The 20754-nt window shown below is 45.8% G+C and overlaps 2 protein-coding genes across 2 annotated transcripts; one reads left to right on the forward strand and one right to left on the reverse strand.

Annotated features, from left to right (window-relative positions):
• Nucleotides 1-1041: 1041 nt before the first annotated feature.
• On the reverse strand, nucleotides 1042-7518 carry LOC108802416 (proline-rich protein 29-like). The gene is made up of 7 exons (XM_018574276.1): nucleotides 7500-7518; nucleotides 7157-7332; nucleotides 4926-5016; nucleotides 4230-4345; nucleotides 3141-3334; nucleotides 1845-1915; nucleotides 1042-1109 (listed from the first exon to the last, which is right to left on the reverse strand). Exons 1-7 carry the CDS (start codon nucleotides 7516-7518, stop codon nucleotides 1078-1080), a joined length of 699 nt encoding a protein of 232 aa, XP_018429778.1. The 3' UTR covers nucleotides 1042-1077.
• A 1984-nt stretch (nucleotides 7519-9502) lies between these two features.
• LOC108802646 (translational activator of cytochrome c oxidase 1) lies at nucleotides 9503-17826 on the forward strand. Its single transcript, XM_018574507.1, has 6 exons — nucleotides 9503-9596; nucleotides 11102-11370; nucleotides 11540-11646; nucleotides 13037-13170; nucleotides 14574-14751; nucleotides 17589-17826. The coding sequence occupies exons 2-6, from the start codon at nucleotides 11118-11120 to the stop codon at nucleotides 17787-17789; spliced, it is 873 nt and encodes a 290-aa protein (XP_018430009.1). The 5' UTR covers nucleotides 9503-9596; nucleotides 11102-11117; the 3' UTR covers nucleotides 17790-17826.
• Nucleotides 17827-20754: the final 2928 nt, after the last annotated feature.

The raw sequence follows: 20754 nt of genomic DNA on the forward strand, positions 1-20754 counted from the left end.
GCTCTGGAGGCAGAGGGGACGGAGGCTACCTATTACATTAAAGGTCGAACAGAGAGGCTCGGGAGGCAGAGGGTGCAGGGGCTACCTATTATATTAAAGGTCCAACAAAAAGGCTTGGGAGGCAGAGGGGACAAGGGCTACATATTAAAGGTCCAGTAGAGAGGCAGAGGGGCAGAGGGCCATCTGTTATATTAAAGGTCCAACAGAGAGGCTCTGGAGGCAGAGGGGACGGAGGCTACCTATTACATTAAAGGTCGAACAGAGAGGCTCGGGAGGCAGAGGGTGCAGGGGCTACCTATTATATTAAAGGTCCAACAAAAAGGCTTGGGAGGCAGAGGGGACAAGGGCTACCTATTAAAGGTCCAATAGAAAGGCAGAAGGGGCAGGGGCCACCTGTTATATTAAAGGTCCAACAGAGAGGCTAGGGAGGCAGAGGGGGCAGGGGCTACCTATTATAATAAAGGTCCAACAGAGAGGCTCGGGAGGCAGAGGGTGCAGGGGCTACCTATTATATTAAAGGTCCAGTAGAAAGGCAGAAGGAGCAGGGGCCACCTGTTATATTAAATGTCCAACCGAGAGGCTCGCTAGGCAGAGGGGGCAGGGGCTACCTATTATATTAAAGTTCCAGTAGAGAGGCAGAGGGGGCAGGGGCCATCTGTTATATTATAGGGGCAATAGAGAGGCTCGGGAGGCAGAGGGGGCAGGGGCTACCTATTATATTAAAGGTCCAATAGAAAGGAAGAGGGGGCAGGGGCCATCTGTTATATTAAAGGTCCAACAGAGAGGCTCGGGAGGCAGAGGGGATAGGAGCTCAGCTTTAGAGGGGAACAAATACATGAAAATCCCCCCGATCTGTCACAAAGCATACAGTACATCTGTTGGAGAAACCTCAGATAGAAGCTGCCATCCCCTGTCCTAAGCAGTGATCTCAGATGGACCTTCACAACCTCATCTATAACTTAACAACATATAATGGCAGCTTCCATCTCAGGCATCTCACACACGTCCACAGAAGCTTGGTGGAAGATTTCCTTAGGGAAATTGTGTTGTGTATGTTGAAGGCCGGCTGAGACTCGGTCATATTCTGGCTTCAGTCAGGTCGTAGTACTCTGAAAAGACAAGAAGCCATGGTAAATGTGACTTACTGTAATATGTAATATAAGCACTCAAGGATCATAGAAGGTCACGGATCTGTTTAAAAGGAAGATTTTGTGTGTGTAGAGTGTGTGTAATCTGAGCTTCAGCTATCTGGTTATGTAAACAGGCTACAATATATATTACCTTTTAAAGGGGAACTTTTACTAAAACAGCGAGGCTTGCTTATGTAGTGAGGGCCCCTTCCCCTTCATTAAATGCCACATTAAACTGGAAAAATAAACCTGTGGAGCGACAAAAAGTTAGCTGACATGCTTAACTTCCTGTGGAGCCTAAGCAAGGGGGATGTAACCACCCTTCCGGGGGAAAGCCGAATACGCCAGATCACAGAACCAGGTGGAGTCAGGTGTCTGGACTATGCCAGGCCCAAGCTATTCTTCTACCAGCATATGAGAGACACATCAATAAAAGGAAAGTGCTTATACAGGGGCTGATTTATAACACCTTCACCCAGTGTATAGCTGTGCGAACGACGTTCGCACGCTCCTCGGCTCCATCTAGTGGCAGTAGGTGATGCGAACGTCGTTTGCTCAGCTATACTTTGTGCGAATGCATTACAAAATGACATGGAAACCTGAATCCTACAAAAAAACGACTTCATTTTTGAATTTTCAAGCTATTGTAGTGATGGGAAAAATCCAAAGCAGAAAACCCTTTAATGTTATTTATCAAAAATAAAAAAAAATTACCTGTAGCTGGAGGGACATCAGCACCAACTGTTCCGGTGGCACTCAGAGGAGGAGGTGGGGGTACAGGCCGCCTGTGGAATTGTACAGAGATCTATTAGCAGTCATATTGGTGGAAGTCTTATGCGTGGTCATATGCATTTATGGCTCACTGCCACTGCTATGAACTACGGCCGCAGGAGTAATCCAGAAAACCATCTGATGAGCCTTATCGTTGTGCTCTGGCCATGATGCCACCCACAAAGTCTGTCCCCAACAACAAACCATAAAGTAATACATATATATCAGGGGCGTCCCGAGGCCTGGTGTCACCCGGAGCGGAGACTGGGTGACACCCCGCCAGGACGTCATCGCGAATGCGTGTGATTGCGTCATTGCGCATGTGCAGAGAGATAGGCAGAGAGAGGAGGGGACGTTCAACCGGCGGGATGAGGTATGCCGCCGGGTCTCCTCTTCTCTCCTGACACTGTCAGACTCTTGGTCCATGACTGAGTGCCGGACTTTTTAGAGGTGATGACACCAAAATTACTATCAGTCAATTAACTACTGTCAGTCATTTTGGTGTCACCCCTCCAATGGTGTCACCCCCGTGCGAGCTGCACCCTCCTTGTGACACCACTGATATATATATATAAAAGCTCAGCTGCTAAGTGAAGAGAAGGTGAGTATAAGCTGCTGTAGAAAAGTCAGAGGCGGAGCTAGAAGTTAACTGAACCTGCTGCTATACCCGGGGTGGGCAACTCCGGTCCTCCAGCTGTGCTTTAACTACAAATCCCAACCGCTATGACCAAGGCCGAATAAGGCAGGAACGCGTCAGTGGTTCTTTGTACAGATGCATGTGGAATAAAGTTTGAATTTCTTTGGGAGATCATTGTGTGCCGGTCCTACGGTTTTTGAGCCCATCACTCCAGAAGAGAGTCATCCGTGCACTGAGTGTAGATTGCGGGGACGCATTATAGGGGTGAGCTGTGCGCTTTGTGTTCTTAGTTTACAAATCCCAGCATGCCTCTGCCTCTGTGAGTTGTGTGTTTAACTGTCAGTCTTGCAATGCCTCACGGGCCTTGTATTTCCACGACAGCTGGCGTGCCAGAGTTGCCACACCTCTGCTATATTTTATATCTACAAGTTCACTTTAAACACACTGTTTGTTCATCCTGCATTCTGTGTTATGGGTGCCGTGCAGCTGGTAGATCCCGAGTACTCACTGTGACACCCTGATCACAATGAAATGTTCAGGAAAGACCGCCATGGTGTATGCAATGTCACACACGCACACACAGGTACCCAGGCATGTCTTACTGGTCTACGTTACGTATCGTGGAAGCCTGCTGCGTCTCCATATTGAGATGTCTGATGGTTGGCTCATGTTGGGGCGCTGGCGCTGGCACTGTAGGGTAAGCTGGGTATGTCATATAATTTGCTGGGAAGGCTTCATAATGGTGATGATACACGATGGGCTCCTCCTCCTCCACTTGTACTGGCACCACGCTTGGCTGAATACAGAAAACACATGATGAGAGCTGCAGGACACGCTCACTACATATTCATACCAGTTATATACCCTGACTGTACATGGAGCCGGGCATAATTGCCAGTTACATACACATAACATGCTGCTGACTGTACATGGAGCCAGGCAAAATTGCCAGTTACATACACATAACATGCTACTGACTGTACATGGAGCCAGGCAAAATTGCCAGTTACATACACATAACATGCTACTGACTGTACATGGAGCTGGACATCATTGCCAGTTACATACACATTACATGCTACTGACTGTACATGGAGCCGGGCATAATTGCCAGTTACATACACATAACATGCTACTGACTGTACATGGAGCTGGACATCATTGCCAGTTACATACACATTACATGCTACTGACTGTACATGGAGCCGGGCATAATTGCCAGTTACATACACATAACATGCTACTGACTGTACATGGAGCCGGGCATAATTGCCAGTTACATACACATAACATGCTACTGACTGTATATGGAGCTGGACATCATTGCCAGTTACATACACATAACATGCTACTGACTGTACATGGAGCCGGGCATAATTGCCAGTTACATACACATAACATGCTACTGACTGTACATGGAGCTGGACATCATTGCCAGTTACATACACATAACATGCTACTGACTGTACATGGAGCCGGGTATAATTGCCAGTTACATACACATAACATGTTACTGACTGTACATGGAGCCTGGATCTATTCCGCCGCTTGTTCAGTAACACAACGAGCACGGTGCTCACCGCATTAACCATCAACAATCAGCAGCCATCTCCATTGTGCTGACAGCTCTGAAATGATGAAATCTGATTGGCTGGCTTGCTGAACATTACACATGCAGTTTTGTCACCTACCACTGGGGGAGGCTGTGCTGCCCCATAGCCAAAGCTGGACAGAGCCGACATTGTCATATTGCTCATGATAACTTGATGCATCTGAGCGTTCTGTATCATCATCAGATCAATCAAATCTAGAAATACAAGGACATATCTGTGTTATAGTAGTAGAGGGTCATCAAATGTTATACACAAGGACGACTTAGGACGCAAATATCACAAATCATGACAATCAAAAACAATAATAGAAAGAAACACAGACACACACACACAGGCAGAGATACACACACAGACACAGAGATACACACACACACACACAGACACAGAGATACACACACACACAGACACAGAGATACACAGACACACACAGACACACACACACACAGAGATACACACAAACAGACACATAGACACACACACACACACACCCTGTATATATAAATGTAATTTATCTATTTAGCCCGTGGCTCTGGGTTGTCGCCATGTTAGGCCACCATGATAAAGCTGAACCCGAGGAATGGTCTGTTCTGGATACATTGGTCCAGCTTGGCTCTGTGTAAGGATCTGATCCCCGGAGGGCGGCTGGGGCTGCACTTGCAGCTTCAGTCTGATGGGTCGCAAAGGGGCAACGCTGCACTGATTGCAGAAAGCAGGTGAACAGGCCGCATTGTACCCCATATTACACTGACTATGACATTGTAGGGTACGTCTCACCTTCTTTGGCGTTGCCTTGTCGGATTGGATAGGAGACGGGAGGGATGAAGTCTGTGGAAAGCTGCTGGAATATAATTTGCTGTTGAGGAGCCTTTCAAAAAGACAAGATACATAGATAGAGAGAGAGAGAGCTGTTATTATTTGTTGTTATATTTCATTATTATTGACATTTACATAGTGCTGACAATTTACACAGTGCTTTACATAGTTGCACATTCACATCAGTCCCTGTCCTCAAGGAGCTTACAATCTATGATCCCATCTCCTTAGGGTTGCCACCTTTTCTTCAAGTGAAACACAAACACTCAGGTGGGCTATGCGGACTCACAGGTGGGCTATGCGGACTCACAGGTGGGCTATGCGGATTTACAGGTGGGCAATCCAGGCTTTCAGGTGGCTGTTTGGGGTCTCAGGTGGGCTATGCAAACTTTCCGGAGTGCTGTGCGGGCTGTGTGGTGTCTCACAAAGGGCCGCATGGTGTCAAGGAGACGGAGGAGATGTTTACAGGTGCCCGGGGTTTACAGGAAGGCTGCCGAGGTCCCCAGCAAGCGCAGGACCTGTGGCAGCTGCACAAAAATCTCCTGGCAAAAAATTTAAAGTTCCGGTATGGGCACTTAGTGTCTTGTGTCCGGGTGTCAGCTGACCTGAAACCTGGACACAGGACTCAAAAACTGGACTGTCCGCGTGAATCCTGGACAGGTGGCAACCCTACATCTCATATACATACAATCTATGGTCTATATATTACATACATACAATCTAAGGTCCCATCTCATATACATACATACAATCTATGGTCCATGTATCACATACATACATACATACATTCTATGTTCCCATCTCATATACATACATACATACATACATACACACAATCTATGGTCCATATATTACATGCATACATACAAATATACATACATACAATCTATGGTCCCATCTCATATACATACATACATACATACATACATACATACATACATACATACAATCTATAGTCCATATATCACATACATACAACCTATGCTCCCATCTCACATACATACATACACACAATCTATGGTCCATATATCACATACACACATACAATCTATGGTCCCATCTAAAATACATACAATCTATGGTCCCATCTCACATGCATACATACATACACACAATCTATGGTCCATATATCACATACATACATACATACAATCCATTGTCCCATCTCACATACATACAATCTATGTTCCCATCTCATATACATACATCCATACATACAATCTATGGTCCCATCTCATATACATACATACATACATACATACATACATACATACATACATACATACATACATACATACATACATACATACATACATACATACATACATACAATCCATTGTCCCATCTCACATACATACAATCTATGTTCCCATCTCATATACATACATCCATACATACAATCTATGGTCCCATCTCATATACATACATACAATCTATATATGAAATACATATAATCTAGGGTCCCATCTCCCATACATACAATCTAAGATCCCATCTCACATACATACATACATACATACATACATACATGCTGTGCAATCTAATAGTCCATTGAAATCTACATGTTCATCTATGACTACCCTGCCATGTGATTTCTCTGCAGAACACACAACGTTGTCACCCTGTAACAGGAAGTGGACAAATAACAGATCTACTGGCAGGATGAACAGGTAATATAAGTATGTTACAGGAGAGCTAGACAAGGACACGGCGCTTTGTAAATGCTATTTTTCTTTTCTTTTGCCTATAATTCCTCTTTAAAATAAACCTTTCCCGGGAGAAACATAGAGGCTGCCATTGCCAACGGCCGGCGTTCTATAAACCCTGACAACTCACAACAGTTCTGCATACTTTTCTCTGACTTCCTGACGTGCCTGCTTGTTCCAGGTCAGGTCACCATACTTCTGTCATGGAAGGTTTACTATAAATGAAGCTGGAAAGATGAAAGCCGTGACGTGCTGAACGTCTGAAACAGGGAAGAAAGTCCAATGTAATAATGTGTACAAAAGGCCACGAAAAAGCAATGTGTCCCCTAGGCAGATTACTCCTCACTTCCTGTCATGGTGACAACACCTTTACCAGGAGAAGAAATGAAAGGAAATCTCAATGGAGTCTGCGATTGTGATTGACTGCCTTAGCCCCTTGCCCATCGTGCTTTGTGAGCTGAAATGAGCCATTATGGGTGCACTCACCGTAGACGGTATGATATGGACTCCGGGGTAGTTCCTGTCCCATGAAGGAGCGGCGTATAGATTGGGGTCCATTGGCCAGTGCTGGGACATAGTAGCAGTGTCCAGGGATAATGATGGAGGTGGAATGAATCCCCGGGGACACGGCAGGCAGATCTCTGAGGCTTGGTCGTTGGCTGCTGTGGAGACGGAGTGTACACACAAACAGCCTGCAGCACATGAGCTGTGTACACAGTGACACCACACCGCTGTATAATAGCCTGCTGGGATAATGGAGTCCACAGGATGTATGCACACGGCTTATATACTTCCAGATCACCCCACCGAGGGTGATACCTGTCCTCACCCCAAACCGGACCCTCCATGATAGCACGGCGTGTATGTAACCCCCAAGAGCCAAGACTGGTGCCAGTCCTTAGAGGTGGCGGCTGCATTTCTTTTCTTTTTTTTCTAGCTTCTTTTCCCTTTATTTTCTCCCGGTGACCCCGTCATGAACACACTTCCTGTCCTACGGTGACAACGTTTACTTGTAGTCACTGATACGTACCTGAACATTGAGACGATGAACCTGCCTAAACTTGACCTGAGATGTGCTGTTGTCGCTATGGTCAGCATGCAAAATAAGGGGGCATACTCAGAGAGTAAAATGTTATCAGAAGGGGTAAGGGCGGGTGGGGCGTCACGGACGTACCGACAGGTGAGTAGGGGAAATGTGTAAGGCTCCTCCCACAAATACGACTAACAAGTTGGCCTAATACTTATTGTACCGTATATATCAGAGGTGGGCAGCTCCAACCCCCTAGCTGTGCTTTAACTACAGATCCCATCATGCATCTGCCTCTGCGAGTCATCCCTGTAACTGTCAGAACAAAGTCCAAATCCCATTCGCACCGCCACGGTCTCAAAACCGCAAGGTATATGTGGTGCCCAGGTGACCACACGGATGGCGCCGTGCAAAACACTTGAAGGGTTTTGAAAGTATTGATATGCTTATTCAATACCCAATGTCACATACTGTCATACGGTGCTAACGTTTCCGGTCCGCACAGGGATCCTTCATCAGAGCGACAGTGACACTCTTAGAGTCTTGCAATGCCTCATGGGACTTGTAGTTCCACAACAGTTGGAGGGCCCACCCCTGCTGTATGTCATCCATCACAACATGAGGAGTAGAGTAAGAAGGGCTACCTGGTGAAAGGTGGGTGCTGGAAAACTGTGCTGGATTTTGGGCATGGCCTAAAGCAGGGGGTAGCCTAACTTTAGGCAATCCAGCTGTTGTGGAACTACACGTGCCATGAGGCGTTGCAAGACTCCGACAGCCACAGGGATGACTCCCAGAGGTTTGATGAGATTAAAAATAATTGCAATATTACCACCTCGTGATCCTACCATGAAGGCCCTTGTTCAGACACTTCTTGTTATAGGGTGACAACGTTCTGTCCCTGCCTCCTAATTGTACTCTGCGTTGTCACTAGGGTTGCCACCTTTTCTTCCATCCATTCAAAACCCGAACTGCCCGGGTGAATCCTGGACAGGTGGCAACACTAGTTGTCACCCTGTCACACAGTAGGGTTGCCACCTGTCCAACCCTACTGACAGTCCGAGTTTTGAATGCTGGGTCCGGGTTTCATGGCAGCAGAAACCCCGACACAAGATGTAAGACAGACAGTGGCAACCAAAATTAAGATAGGGGCTACTGGCCCCCCACTGAAAATAGTGTCAACTGTGATATTTACATATGAATAGGCGGCGCTATTTACACGCATTCTTCCAAAAAATGTCCGCGCTAGAGTGTTCGGGTTTCGCTTGAGTGTCAACCCTATCACAAAGGCAAGTAGGCATTGCAACACATAATACACAGGCACGGTTTGCTGTTGTCACACGGAAGGAAATGTCATGCATCCATCGCTGGAGTGGGTGTAGAGAGGAAGTGGCTGCAAAGGAACTGCAGGAGGTCAACAGCACTGAGATGCAAGAAAAGATGAAAACGAACATTTTATTAGCATGACATGCCGATGACACACATTGCTGAACTAAACGCCATTCAGATTTGTACTACGAACACTAAACCCCCTTCAACTCCCTAATATAAAGGGAAGGTGTTCTGTAATACATTGCAAAAGGTAAAACTTGCTGAGGGCATGAAAGGGTTAACTAGACTACATTCCTCTCCAGACTAGTAAGTATATTATCCCTGGAGGGAGGATCATAGCAGACATTGACAACCCCTTATGTAGGAGGAGAGGAGGGAGGACAGGCAGGATCCCTCCTCATACCCCTCCCTCTGCACCCCGGAATGATTAGCACAGGCGGAACTAAACTTCACTCGCCTAGTTTCCAGCAGGAATGGTGCAGCGGTGCACACAATCCCCACTGTGACCGCCACTTGGGAAGAAAGGCAGTGAGAGGACACTGGACAGAGTAAAATGTGATGATTAGAGGTCAGTGGGGGCAAATCTTCCTTATTCCAGGAGCCATGATATGTTTATTATAATGTATCTGAGTGCATGATGTGTGTGTTATATTACAGCAAGGCTGAGCTGGAGTAGGGTTGCCACCTTTTCTTCAAGTGAAACCCGAACACTCTAGCGCTACGTGTCAATTTTTTTTAGGGGGAGAATATAAAGGAGAGAGCAATGTCTTCAGGTGGCCTGGTAGTTTGTGCGGGCTGTGCGACACTCGGGTACGAGAGGAGGAGTGATCGCATGTGCGGCTGCCGAGGTCCTAGTCTAGCGCGATCTCGAACAGCCACATCTGCCTGAAACCTGACACTTTCTCTGAGCTGCAGGCACAGACACAGGCTGCCCCCAGCTCAGAGGAAGACCCGGGTTTCAGGCACATTTGGCTGCTCGAGATCGCGCTTGACTAGGACCTCAGCAGCTGCACCTGTCAGAAAATTTAAAGTGCCGGTGTCGGCACTAAGTGTCTTGTGTACGGGTGCCCGCTGGCTGGGCACCTGTACACAACACACCAAAACCGGACTGTATGGGTCAAAACCGGACGGGTGGCAACCCTAAGCTGGAGGGGACTGAGTGTGATCATCATCACTGATATCCATTGACAGGGCTTGAAAAATTTGGCGGTGTCTCACCAGTCAGTCAAAAATTTCACCAGTCAGCATGACCGGACTATAGCCTTGCAATATATGTTAAAAAATTTTGGGGACAGATAGAGCTTTGTTTTGAGACGAGCAGACGAGTGGATTTTCGAGCCCTGTCCATTGATCAGGTCACTGATGTACATTAATTAGATCACAGCTATACAGCAATCAGAAACTTTTTTTTTTTTTTCTTGGGTCCATGGACTTATTTTTTATACTTTTTATACCTCAATCATGAATTTTGTGAGTATGTTTTATATTTACCTCTGATCCTGATCCTAATAAATTTGTCTGCACCAGGAAAGGCGCCCCTTGTTTGAATCCCCCTCCACCAAACTTTACACTTGGCACAATGCAGTCAGGCAAGTACCATTCTCCTGGCAACCGCCAAACCCCGACACGTCCATCGGATTGCCAGACAGAGAAGCGTGATTGGTCACTCCAGAGAACACGTCTTCACTTCTCTAGAGTCCAGTGGCGGCGTGCTTTACACCGCTGCATCCCACGCTTTGCATTGCACTTGGTGATGTAAGGCTTGGGTGCATCTGCTCGGCCATGAAAACCCATTCCATGAAGCTCTCTACGCACTGTTGTTGTGCCAATCTGAAGGCCACACGAAGTTTGGAGGTCTGTAGCTATTGACTCTGCAGACAGTTGGGGACTTCTGCGCACTGTGTAAAGGCAGGCATCCCAATACTTGTTGGTAATATAGTGCTTTAATGGAGCTATTTGCAGCATTTATATTTGCAGCATGTGTCTGCGTCACACTTTTGAGGATTTCCTAAAAAAAATGAATGGATGACAGAACAAGTCACTGTATTGATTTACTGTCCCTTCTCATCTGCAGGTTTCCCTAGCAGCACCATGGCTATGGTTCTTGGGAGGTTCTCGTCCTACAGGAGCAACCTTTGGAGGTCCCTGCTGGGCTGTCAGGAAGCCCTGGACAGGTTTAGTTGTTCAGCTTTATTGAATAAGGAATCCGGCATCCATACATCTTCCTTGGCTTGTGCTGGACATAATAAGTGGTCCAAAGTCAAACATATCAAAGGTCCGAAGGATGCAGAGAGATCGCGCAGGTTCGCTAAGCTGTCCATGATGATCAAAGTGGCTGTGAGAGGTAGGAGTTGGTGACACATGCTTTAAGACAAAATATATATATATATAACAGACCGTAATAAAAACCCTTTAGATGCCCCCTTCCCCACTCCATCCAAAGCTGAAAAAAATGTCTGGCCTTCCATTTAATGTTGATCCTTGTGATGAAGATGGACTTTTGCTCTTTGCAGAAGGAGGCCCTAACCCTGACCTGAATCATCAGCTGTCCAATCTCGTTGAGCAGTGCCGGCTGAGTAATATGCCCAAGATTTCCATCGAGGCTGCCATCAAAGGAGCTGTAAGTTGGTTAAACTGAATCCAGTGCATAAGGGGAAACTCATATCCATAACGGAGTCTATCCTAGTACTAGTGAATCACTATGACAATCTAGGACTGCTACAGGACTAAAGAACCAGAATTCTTTCCATATTACTACTTGTAAATCACATTTGTATTGGAACAAGATGGACCTGTCACAGAAAGGAATTAAAGGTGTGTTCCAGTCCTTGCATACAGGGACTATAACCCAGGGCTTGACAAATTTGCTTTGAATGTTTTTTTTTTGTTAAAACAAAGCTTTATTGTCAACGACAGTTGCAATTTTCAGATACAGTTTTAATTGGCACACGTGGCGATACCTGACACATGTAGCACAATTGTCGTTTTTATTTTGTTTCCTTTGGTATGTGCACGTTCGCAGGGGCAGGTGTAATAGCCAGCGTGCTATTGGTTATTTCAGCTAATAGCAGGCTGGCTATTGCACCCGCCCACTGCCTGCTGTCAATCATCAGAGGAGGGGCCTGAAGGAGAAAGTTCTCCTTTGGGACTGCTCCTCAGGGCACGGTGGGGCAGAGAAATGCAGAGTCCAGCAGCTGCCAGGTGGTCTCTTCTCTCAGCTGGGCACCAGCTGCAGCGGTCTGTGTCCCTTCCGATTCCCCTGTAGCGGCATGCAGTTATTCATTTTTATTTTTTTGGCAGGCCGGTGGGCTATAAGTGATCTGGGAAGTACAAAATGAGCTGTGGCTTCTAGACTCTATATTTAGCCCTGCTTGCCTGCAGCATGTCTCAGGCGTCAGGAGATGGGAATCCTGCACCCCTGGGGCTGACAAAAGCCCAGGTGGCAGGACATAATTTCTAGTCACCATGGCGACCTGGTGTCTGGGATTTGTTGAGCCTTGCTATAAGCTATTTGGGTTTTTATCTTTTTTTCTACCAGGCAAAACACCAGGAATGGTAGAAGAGCAATAGGAAGGAAAGGATATCCATTTACGGTGGACTGCATTAAGTTGAACCTGTTGCTTTGCCTTTCATTGACAAAGCACCTGATATCTTCTTAATCACCATTTCATACATAGTACATAGTATTTGAGGTTGAATAAAGACATTAGTCCATCAAGTCCATATTAGGATCTCATTCTAGGAGTACCTGTACCCCTGTATATTACGGTCCCTTAAGAAATCGTCCAAAAGTTTCTTGAACAATTCCACATTCTTTGCTGAAATCACCGCCCGTGGCAGTGAGTTCCGGACCCTAACTGATATTACTGTGAAGAGCCCCCTTCGCCCCTTGTGCTGGAATTTTTCTTCCACCAATTTTAGGACAGTTCTCTATCCACGTACTTTCCATGAAGTGCTTCTCCATGTGGTCTGACTGCAAACTATAGACTTATGTTGCCTGTCTGTTTCAGGATAAGTCCAAGCCGACCTCCTATGTTCTGTTCCAAGCAAGAGGGCCTGGAGGAGCTTCCCTACTCATTGAACTCCTGACCGACAGCACCAACCGTACTTTTCAAGAAATAAAAGTCATACTGAACAAAAACGGGTAGGTGAGCGGAGGCATACTGAACAGCAACTATAATTGTGTACGAATGACTGGAAGTGATCATGTTGTAGTTGTACTCTTACAAGCACTGGCTGAAATCTGATAGAGTATTTGGTTCACCAAAACAAATAAATTAAAGTGAACCCAACAGATTTGCTTTAATGCCAGGTCACCCAGCGGCACATACTTCCCTTTTATCCCCTCTCCCATAGCCATCGGGAGCAGAGAAGAAACCAAGTACTTCCAGGTATGGAGGAGCATGTGACTCACTCCCTTTCCTCTCAGGAGACAGCTCTAGTGTTTGCTGTGTCGAGGATGAGGAGATTCATCAACCCTATATAAGTTCTGGCTATGCAACCCCTAACTGAATGGAGTGACGGGAACACTGTATTAAAGTGGATGTATTCATTTGCCCTGCATGAGCAACAAACAATAGATTCACTTTAATGCTTGATATATGTTGAAAAGGTACATTTACTTTTTGGCTCTTACCACCTTTTAACACCATGTTTATTGTTAGAACATGGTGCCGTTCCGCACTCCCCATTACCTCAGTTGTGGGGTTCTTCTCCCCACAGTCTTTTGTGTGTTTTTTTAATTTGCGGGGGGGGAGGGTTGTGCATATTTCTGCCTGCACAGCCACGTCATCCATTCACAGATCCATTTACAGGATCTGTGAATGAAAATCTCCAAGTCTTCACTGCCACCATACTCCATAACCTTAGGTCCAAACCTTGGTATGGACTTGGAGCTAGAGGAACATTCTGCAAGAGCCTGGGCAGGGCACCTACTATACATTAGCAGTTGCAGTGCCTTGCAGTGTCCATAACCTTAGGTCCAAACCTTGGTATGGACTTGGAGCTAGAGGAACATTCTGCAAGAGCCTGGGCATGGCACCTACTATCCATTAGCAGTTGCAGTGCCTTGCAGTTTGACTATGCGTTTCATAGAATACTGCATAGAACAGTTAACTCTGGCCCTTGCTCCAGAGGAGCTTGCAGTCTAAAATCCTTACTATAACCATAAAACACTTCAGGGGTGGTGTGATCAGATGGCAGTAAACCTTCAAGTATATTCTCAGGTCTCCATATTGATAGTATCCCAGGTGGACATTGAACCCATGATCCCACAACTGCAAGACCTCAACAGTCTATGCCAGGATGTCCAAACTCGGGCCCTCCAGCTGTGGTGAAACTACAAATCCCGTGAAGCATCTCTCTCCGGGAGTCATGTCTGTGCAAAGCCTCATGGGATTCGTAGTTCCACCACAGCTGGAGGGCCGCTGTTTGGACATCCCTGGTCTATGCTATTGTGGAAGTATAATTTCGAGCTGGAGTGCCACTTCGAAGTGGTCGGTGTTGTTTACATTTGTGTTTTAAGCCTTCACTTTATGTGACTTGCAGAGGAACCGCTACAGATGGAGCCCGGCATTGCTTTACTAAGAAGGGAGTGGTAATTGTACAGACTTGTGACAAAGATGGCAGTCCTGTGTCCATGGAGCAAGCACTGGAGTTTGCCATACAGGCTGGAGCAGAGGATGTACAAGAATCACAGGATGAGGAGGACAAGGATGTGTACAAGGTGAGCAGCGGGATGGAAAAATGGATTTAAAGAATAGGGGTACTCAAGTGCCTGGAGCGAATATCTGTCACCCATAAACAATTTAATTTAAACAATAGGACCATGAGCATGATAAACCGCATGCCAGGTCATCCAGTTGGGTGTTAGTGCAAGCATCTCTAAGAGCAATGTATAAAAGTGAGTTATCCTATAATGTGCCTCTACCTTTTAAAATCCAGGGTGCCTATTAGGTAAAAAGTGATCAGACTTCTCATAATTGCTTTGCAGTCTGCCCCTTTCCCATCTCCCTATTGGCCAGTGAGGACACCCATGACACTTTATGACCAATAGAGAGGAGAGCAAGAATGAGAAGACTATACATGAGCTTCCACTGCTGATCTGCTTTCTAGAATAATACAAGGTGACCTCTGGCAACCAATAGATTTTATTGAAGGGGGTGTGGCCTGAATAACACAGCAAAGAGAAGAAGAAAAGTATTTTCATGTAATTTAGGAAATGAGGAATGCAGGGATAATAGGGTTAATTTTCTATGAGAGTTGAGGATCTGTTGTAGAAATTATAGATGTGTTCACTTTGAATACCAAGTCCATGTCGGATGAAAGAAACTTGAATTTGCTTCTTCTTTCTGGATCATTGACTGACACAGGGAGTGTAAACCTTTGGGTTATACCGCCGCCTTCAGTGCACTGGCAATGCCAAACCTGTAAGCCAACTGAGGATTACTGCTCCTACTACTAGCATGCTTCATTTTTGTTAGGTGTCCTAGCAGGAGTGACATCTTTTCTTTAGCTCTGGGGTAGAAGAGTTCCATCTCCTGAGGTATCTCCTGACAACATCCTTGAACTTGATGCTATTTGGCTGTCATTGCAGCATTGGACCTTCCTACTGGAGTGTCGTCAGATCCAGATTTAGTCAGACAACTCCACGACATTGGCATATATTAATCATCAGGGAGGAACCCGAAGTCTCACTGCAGCAAGAGAGGTAGATTGGATCCTGTCTTGGGCCGAACTTCAGCAGATTTCCCCAGCCAGCAGCACCTGGAAGGGGTCTCTACACCCATACCTGTGTTGTAGGTGGAGGACAGTGCATATGGAATTCCTGGCCTCCAGGTTCAACAACAAGCTAGGCAGGTTTTTCTCCAGGTACAAGGATCCTTTAGCAGAGGCAGTGGATGCTCTGGTGTCTCCGTGAGATCAGTGCACCCTGATCTAGGGCTTTCCTCCCCTAAAACGTCTTCCTTATCTTTATTACAGCATCAAGATGCAGAGCACTCCGGTGATTTCTCATTTATCCGGATTGGCCCAGGCTGTCATAATACGCTGATCTGGTTAGACTCCTGTCAGGCGCTCCTTTCAGATTTCTATGACCCAATGACCAATTTGCCATTCTGCCTCACGGTTGCTGGCTTTAATGGCGTGGGTGTCAAAGGCCAGGTTCTGAACACAAACACATCCCGGGTGTCTGTTTCCTGTCAAAAGCTAGGAAATCTACTTCGCACAAGGTCTATCATCAGACATGGAAGGGATCTTTCACCTAGTGTGGGTCTTGGGGCTTCCACCCTAGGAGTTTCTCCATGGGACTGATCCTCTCCTTCCTGCAGCTGGGTCTGGACCAGTGTTTGGCTCTCGACATTATCAAGGGTCAGTTTTATGCCCTATCTATTCTGTTTCTTAGACCATTAGCCTCTTTTTGATTGAGACCTTTGTACCTGGGGTCTCCCATGTAGCTCCCCTGCCTGTGACTCTGTGGGATCTGAATCTGGTTCCTTCTTTGTTTCATAAACCACTGTTTGAACCCATTAGAGACATTCCTCTGTAATACTCTCTTCCAAAAAGTGGTGTTTAATTTAGCTATAACCTCTGCGAGGCGAGTGTCTGAACTTGTCAGCCTTACCCTTGAAGAAACTCAAGGTGGTATTGAGGCCCAGGACTTTCTTCTATCATAAAGAAGTTTCTAAGAGAATTTCCCTCCATTGTCTGAATGTGGTTTGGGCTGTGACAGTCTATTTCTCAGCCTTCTGTTAGAAGATGGATTTCCTTTGTGTCGACCCATATGAACTTTGTGCACTAGCTTCTTGTTCTACCATGTAGAGGGGGTTTGGACAGACCATCATCCAAGCCTATGGTCTCAAGAATCGGGTTCCAGCCTTTCCTGCCAAGGCACACTTTACTTGTTCTGTGAGTGCTTCTTGGGCTTTTAGGCATCAGTCAACTGTTTTTCTCAGTTTTGCAAGACTGCCACCTGGTCTTCTGCTTCACATGTTCTATCAGGTAGACAGTTTGGCCTTATCTGATAATAGCTTGTGGGCATAAGGTCCTTAAGATAGCTCTTTGGGGTGCAGACAAGTTGGACTTTTGGACATCTCAAAGGTTTAAGACTGGGCAAGAATGAACGAGAAGGAATACAGTATTTTTGTACCGGCTGTAGAATACTTTCCTTACAGTCTACTTTGGGACATTAGTTCCATCCTTCCTTCCTTTGTTTATGTTCACATTCTTGGTACTTATTTGCTACAAAACTGAAGTATGTTGGTAGGAGGAGGGGTTATCCTTGGCTGGCCTACATTTTTATTTTATTTTTTGCCAGTGTCCAATGCACCTGTAGATAGCAGTATAACCCAAATGTTTAAGTCCTGTGTTCCTCAATGGACTCCAAGAAAAGCATATCATGGTAAGTACAAAAATCCTATTTTGCAATATTGGAAATTTTTAAGTGAATCTCTGCTCTTTTAGTAAATCAGCTTCACCATGTCCTCAGTAGAAAATGATCTTGCATTTTCAAGGTTCTGATAGCATCACATTTACCATCTCAATGTGACTTTTTTTTTTTTCCAGTTCATCTGTGAAGTCCCCTCCTTGCGAGACGTCCGCTCGCAGCTTGTCTCCCTGGGAATAGTGCCGATCTCGTCCGCTCCTGAGTATTTGCCCACCATCACTGTACAGGTATCAGACTCTGACAAGGAGCAGCTGTTCCGGCTTCTGGAGTTGATCAACAACCAATCGGATGTCTTACGGATTTACGACAACATCGAATAGAAGTGTGTCCCATGTAACCAATGCTGCCACCAGTGACTTCTAACATTAAAGTGGGCGTCAGAAGTGACTCTGCTCATGACGCCTTAGAGAAGTGCCATACGTGTACGTGGGATTAATTTTACAGCAGATGTGTTCTAAGGGACAACTCTTTAAAAGAAACTTGGATGAGAGAACATAACGATTTCCCCCACAATGGGCACGGACAGGAGCAAAATCAGACACAGGTTCTAACCCTTCCTTCCTGAGATCGGCCCGACCCACCACTTTTTTTTTTTTTAAATCAAGTTTTTTATTGAAATTTCCAAATATAAGCATCGAACAGTGTACAATAAAAAGGCATTATTGAGTGGAAATATGTAACTTAACCGTGTACATATATGACATGCGATACTTCAAATTAGGTATGCAATTGTACAGTCTAGGAATGTCCTGCTGCATCGCGTCTCGGTGCTCAGCTTGTGGGAGGCACTCACAATTCTGCCCTGCTAACATGAATGGGTTAAATCATGAATCATAGTACATAAACAGCACACACGTCCAGTACGCTGCAGTATTAGAGTTACAATTATCCCCTGCTAACATGAATAGGTTAAATCATGATCCATAGTACATAATAGTACGTAACATGTAGTTGTACTATGGATCATGATTTAACCTATGCATGTTAGCAGGGGATAATTGTAACTCTAATACTGCAGCGTACTGGACGTGTGTGCTGTTTATGTACTATGATTCATGATTTAACCCATTCATGTTAGCAGGGGATAATTGTAACTCTAATACTGCAGCGTACTGGACGTGTGTGCTGTTTATGTACTATGATTCATGATTTAACCCATTCATGTTAGCAGGGGATAATTGTAAATCTATTGTCTGCAGTGTATTAGCAGTGTGTACTCTATATGTAGTATACACTGCAGACAATAGATTTACAAGAATAGATTTTTAAGATTTACCTGCTTAATAGGGACCCCCCCTTGCCCTCACTCACTGAGGCGCTGTGCGGGAGAGCAGCAACGAGTCAAAGCTGGTCCGGTGGGAGAAGCTCAAGGTACGGTCCTAATTTAGCTGGCCAGCTAAATTAGGACCCTACTGGAGCTCCTCCCACCGGACCAGCGCTGACTCGCCGCTGCTCTCCAGCACTGAAGGACATCGCCGGCGCTGAGCTGAAGAGGAGTTTTGCGTCACTGCTGCTCCGGTGGGCGGCTCTCCGAGTGGGGTCCCCTGGGCAGTCGCCGGCCACCTAAATTAGGACCCTACCTGGAGCGCGGCCCACCGGAGCAGCAGTGACGCAAGGTCAGTAAAGGGGGAAAAAAAAAAACAACGCAAGCTTCGGCGCTATGTATCAGGGCATTTTGACAAGTACTTGGCAAAATGCCCTGTATCTGTCCCGATACCGATGCTTGTATCGGTATCGGGACATCCCTAGTACAGTCTGTAGACTTTGTTAAAAAAAAGGAAAGACAATAGCTCACAGGAGGAGCTTGGAAATGTAAGAAGGAAAAGTAGATCACGTAGGCCCGCGGAAAAAACGTTTAGAGGGGGTGGCTTCAAGGTTCTAAAATTTGCAGAGGAAGTCCAGGGCTTAGAGGGACGTCAAGCTTTTTGGGGACAGAGAAGGATGCATCCGACCCTCCACTTTTAATTCACTGGGAAATTGCTGACCCATAACTCCAATCTGGTAGCGAGTTTCTTCTTGTTTTATTAAAAGGCTAAAACCATAGAAATGTGTCCCTCTGTTCATCCTTCTGTGAAATGTGTACATTACTTAAAGGAAATTTCCACCTATACTGAAAACAAAATGTGCATTGTGCAATTTTTTTGCATTGGAGCGAGTAAAGGATTGCAACAGCGATTAGTGGATCAGTAGACATATTGTCACAAGGACGGCAACGTCTCAGGGCTGCGCAGGGCCCCTTCATCAGGTTTATTAGGATATAGCCTGAATAAGGGACCTTGCGCCTCCCCGAAACATTGCCGTCCTTGTGACAATTTGTCTATGCGTCATTCATCTGGAATGCTGCTGACATCTTGATTCTTCATTCAGTTTGAGTGGCGCCATCCGCAGTCATTTCAGCACCCATTCTTCAGGGGAATACCAGTACGGAGTGCGCTGGGAAACCTACTGGACTAGTGGATCAGTAGATTGTGAGTGCAATGCTCTGACTCCTGCAGACTCTTCCTCTTACACTATGGTTGGCAACACATCTCGCCACAATAGGCCGAGCCATTCAAAATAATTGGTAACACACACATACCATGCCTTACCCTACATTAACGTGCATTATACTATGTATTATTCTAAACGTTAATACAAAAAAGTGTAATAATGAAAAGGTTCTATTAGAGCCATATGGTGACTCAGGGTAAAATATGATTATTTAGGGCAGGGGTCTCAAACTCATTTGACTCGGGGGCCACTCGACATTTTTTCTCCCATGGGGGCCAGCTTGCTAAATTTCGTACATCAAAATAAAATGTAATTATATCTGTTATGGTACTACAGACCCCAATACACATACAATAAGGCCCTATTCATATCTGTACATTTAGGTGCAATCAGGGATTCCTGCTTCAGGAACTTGCATTTTACTGCAGCAGGAATCCCTAATCTGGCGTGTACAAGCGGCTGCTGTCACCCATTGAAGTTAATGATCAGGTGACAGCAGTTGCATGTAAACTCCTATAAAAAAAAATACTACCCCTGCACATATTTAAAAAATACTACCACTGCACATATAAAAAAAAAATACATACACCATATAAAATACTAACCCCCCCCCCCACCCCCCCCCCCCCCACCCACCCACAAAGAGGTGCATCCCTACTTAACCTCTTGCCGTCCGCCCGTAGTAGAAAAACGGACGGACGGCACTGCTGCATCTGCGGGTTGCCGTCTCCAGACGGCAATTTTTTTCTGCTCGCGCGCGCCCCCTCGCGGGCACGCACGGGCAGAAAAGACCCG

The sequence above is a fragment of the Nanorana parkeri genome, unplaced genomic scaffold, assembly GCF_000935625.1.
Source record: "Nanorana parkeri isolate BGI_ZX_2015 unplaced genomic scaffold, ASM93562v1 scaffold50, whole genome shotgun sequence".
Classification (NCBI taxonomy): domain Eukaryota; kingdom Metazoa; phylum Chordata; class Amphibia; order Anura; family Dicroglossidae; genus Nanorana; species Nanorana parkeri.

Bases quoted from the DNA above. Each gene is read 5' to 3' on its own strand.
- LOC108802416 (XM_018574276.1), bottom strand. The intron at 5,017-7,156 runs GTGAGTGCACCC...TCTTTTTGAAAG, and splicing joins TCCATATCATACCGTCTACG to GCTCCTCAACAGCAAATTAT. The intron at 1,110-1,844 runs GTAATTTTTTTT...TTGTCTTTTCAG, and splicing joins TGATGTCCCTCCAGCTACAG to AGTACTACGACCTGACTGAA.
- LOC108802646 (XM_018574507.1), top strand. From the start codon at position 11,118: ATGGCTATGGTTCTTGGGAGGTTCTCGTCCTACAGGAGCAACCTTTGG. The intron at 11,371-11,539 runs GTAGGAGTTGGT...TGCTCTTTGCAG, and splicing joins GATCAAAGTGGCTGTGAGAG to AAGGAGGCCCTAACCCTGAC. The intron at 13,171-14,573 runs GTAGGTGAGCGG...TGTGACTTGCAG, and splicing joins GTCATACTGAACAAAAACGG to AGGAACCGCTACAGATGGAG.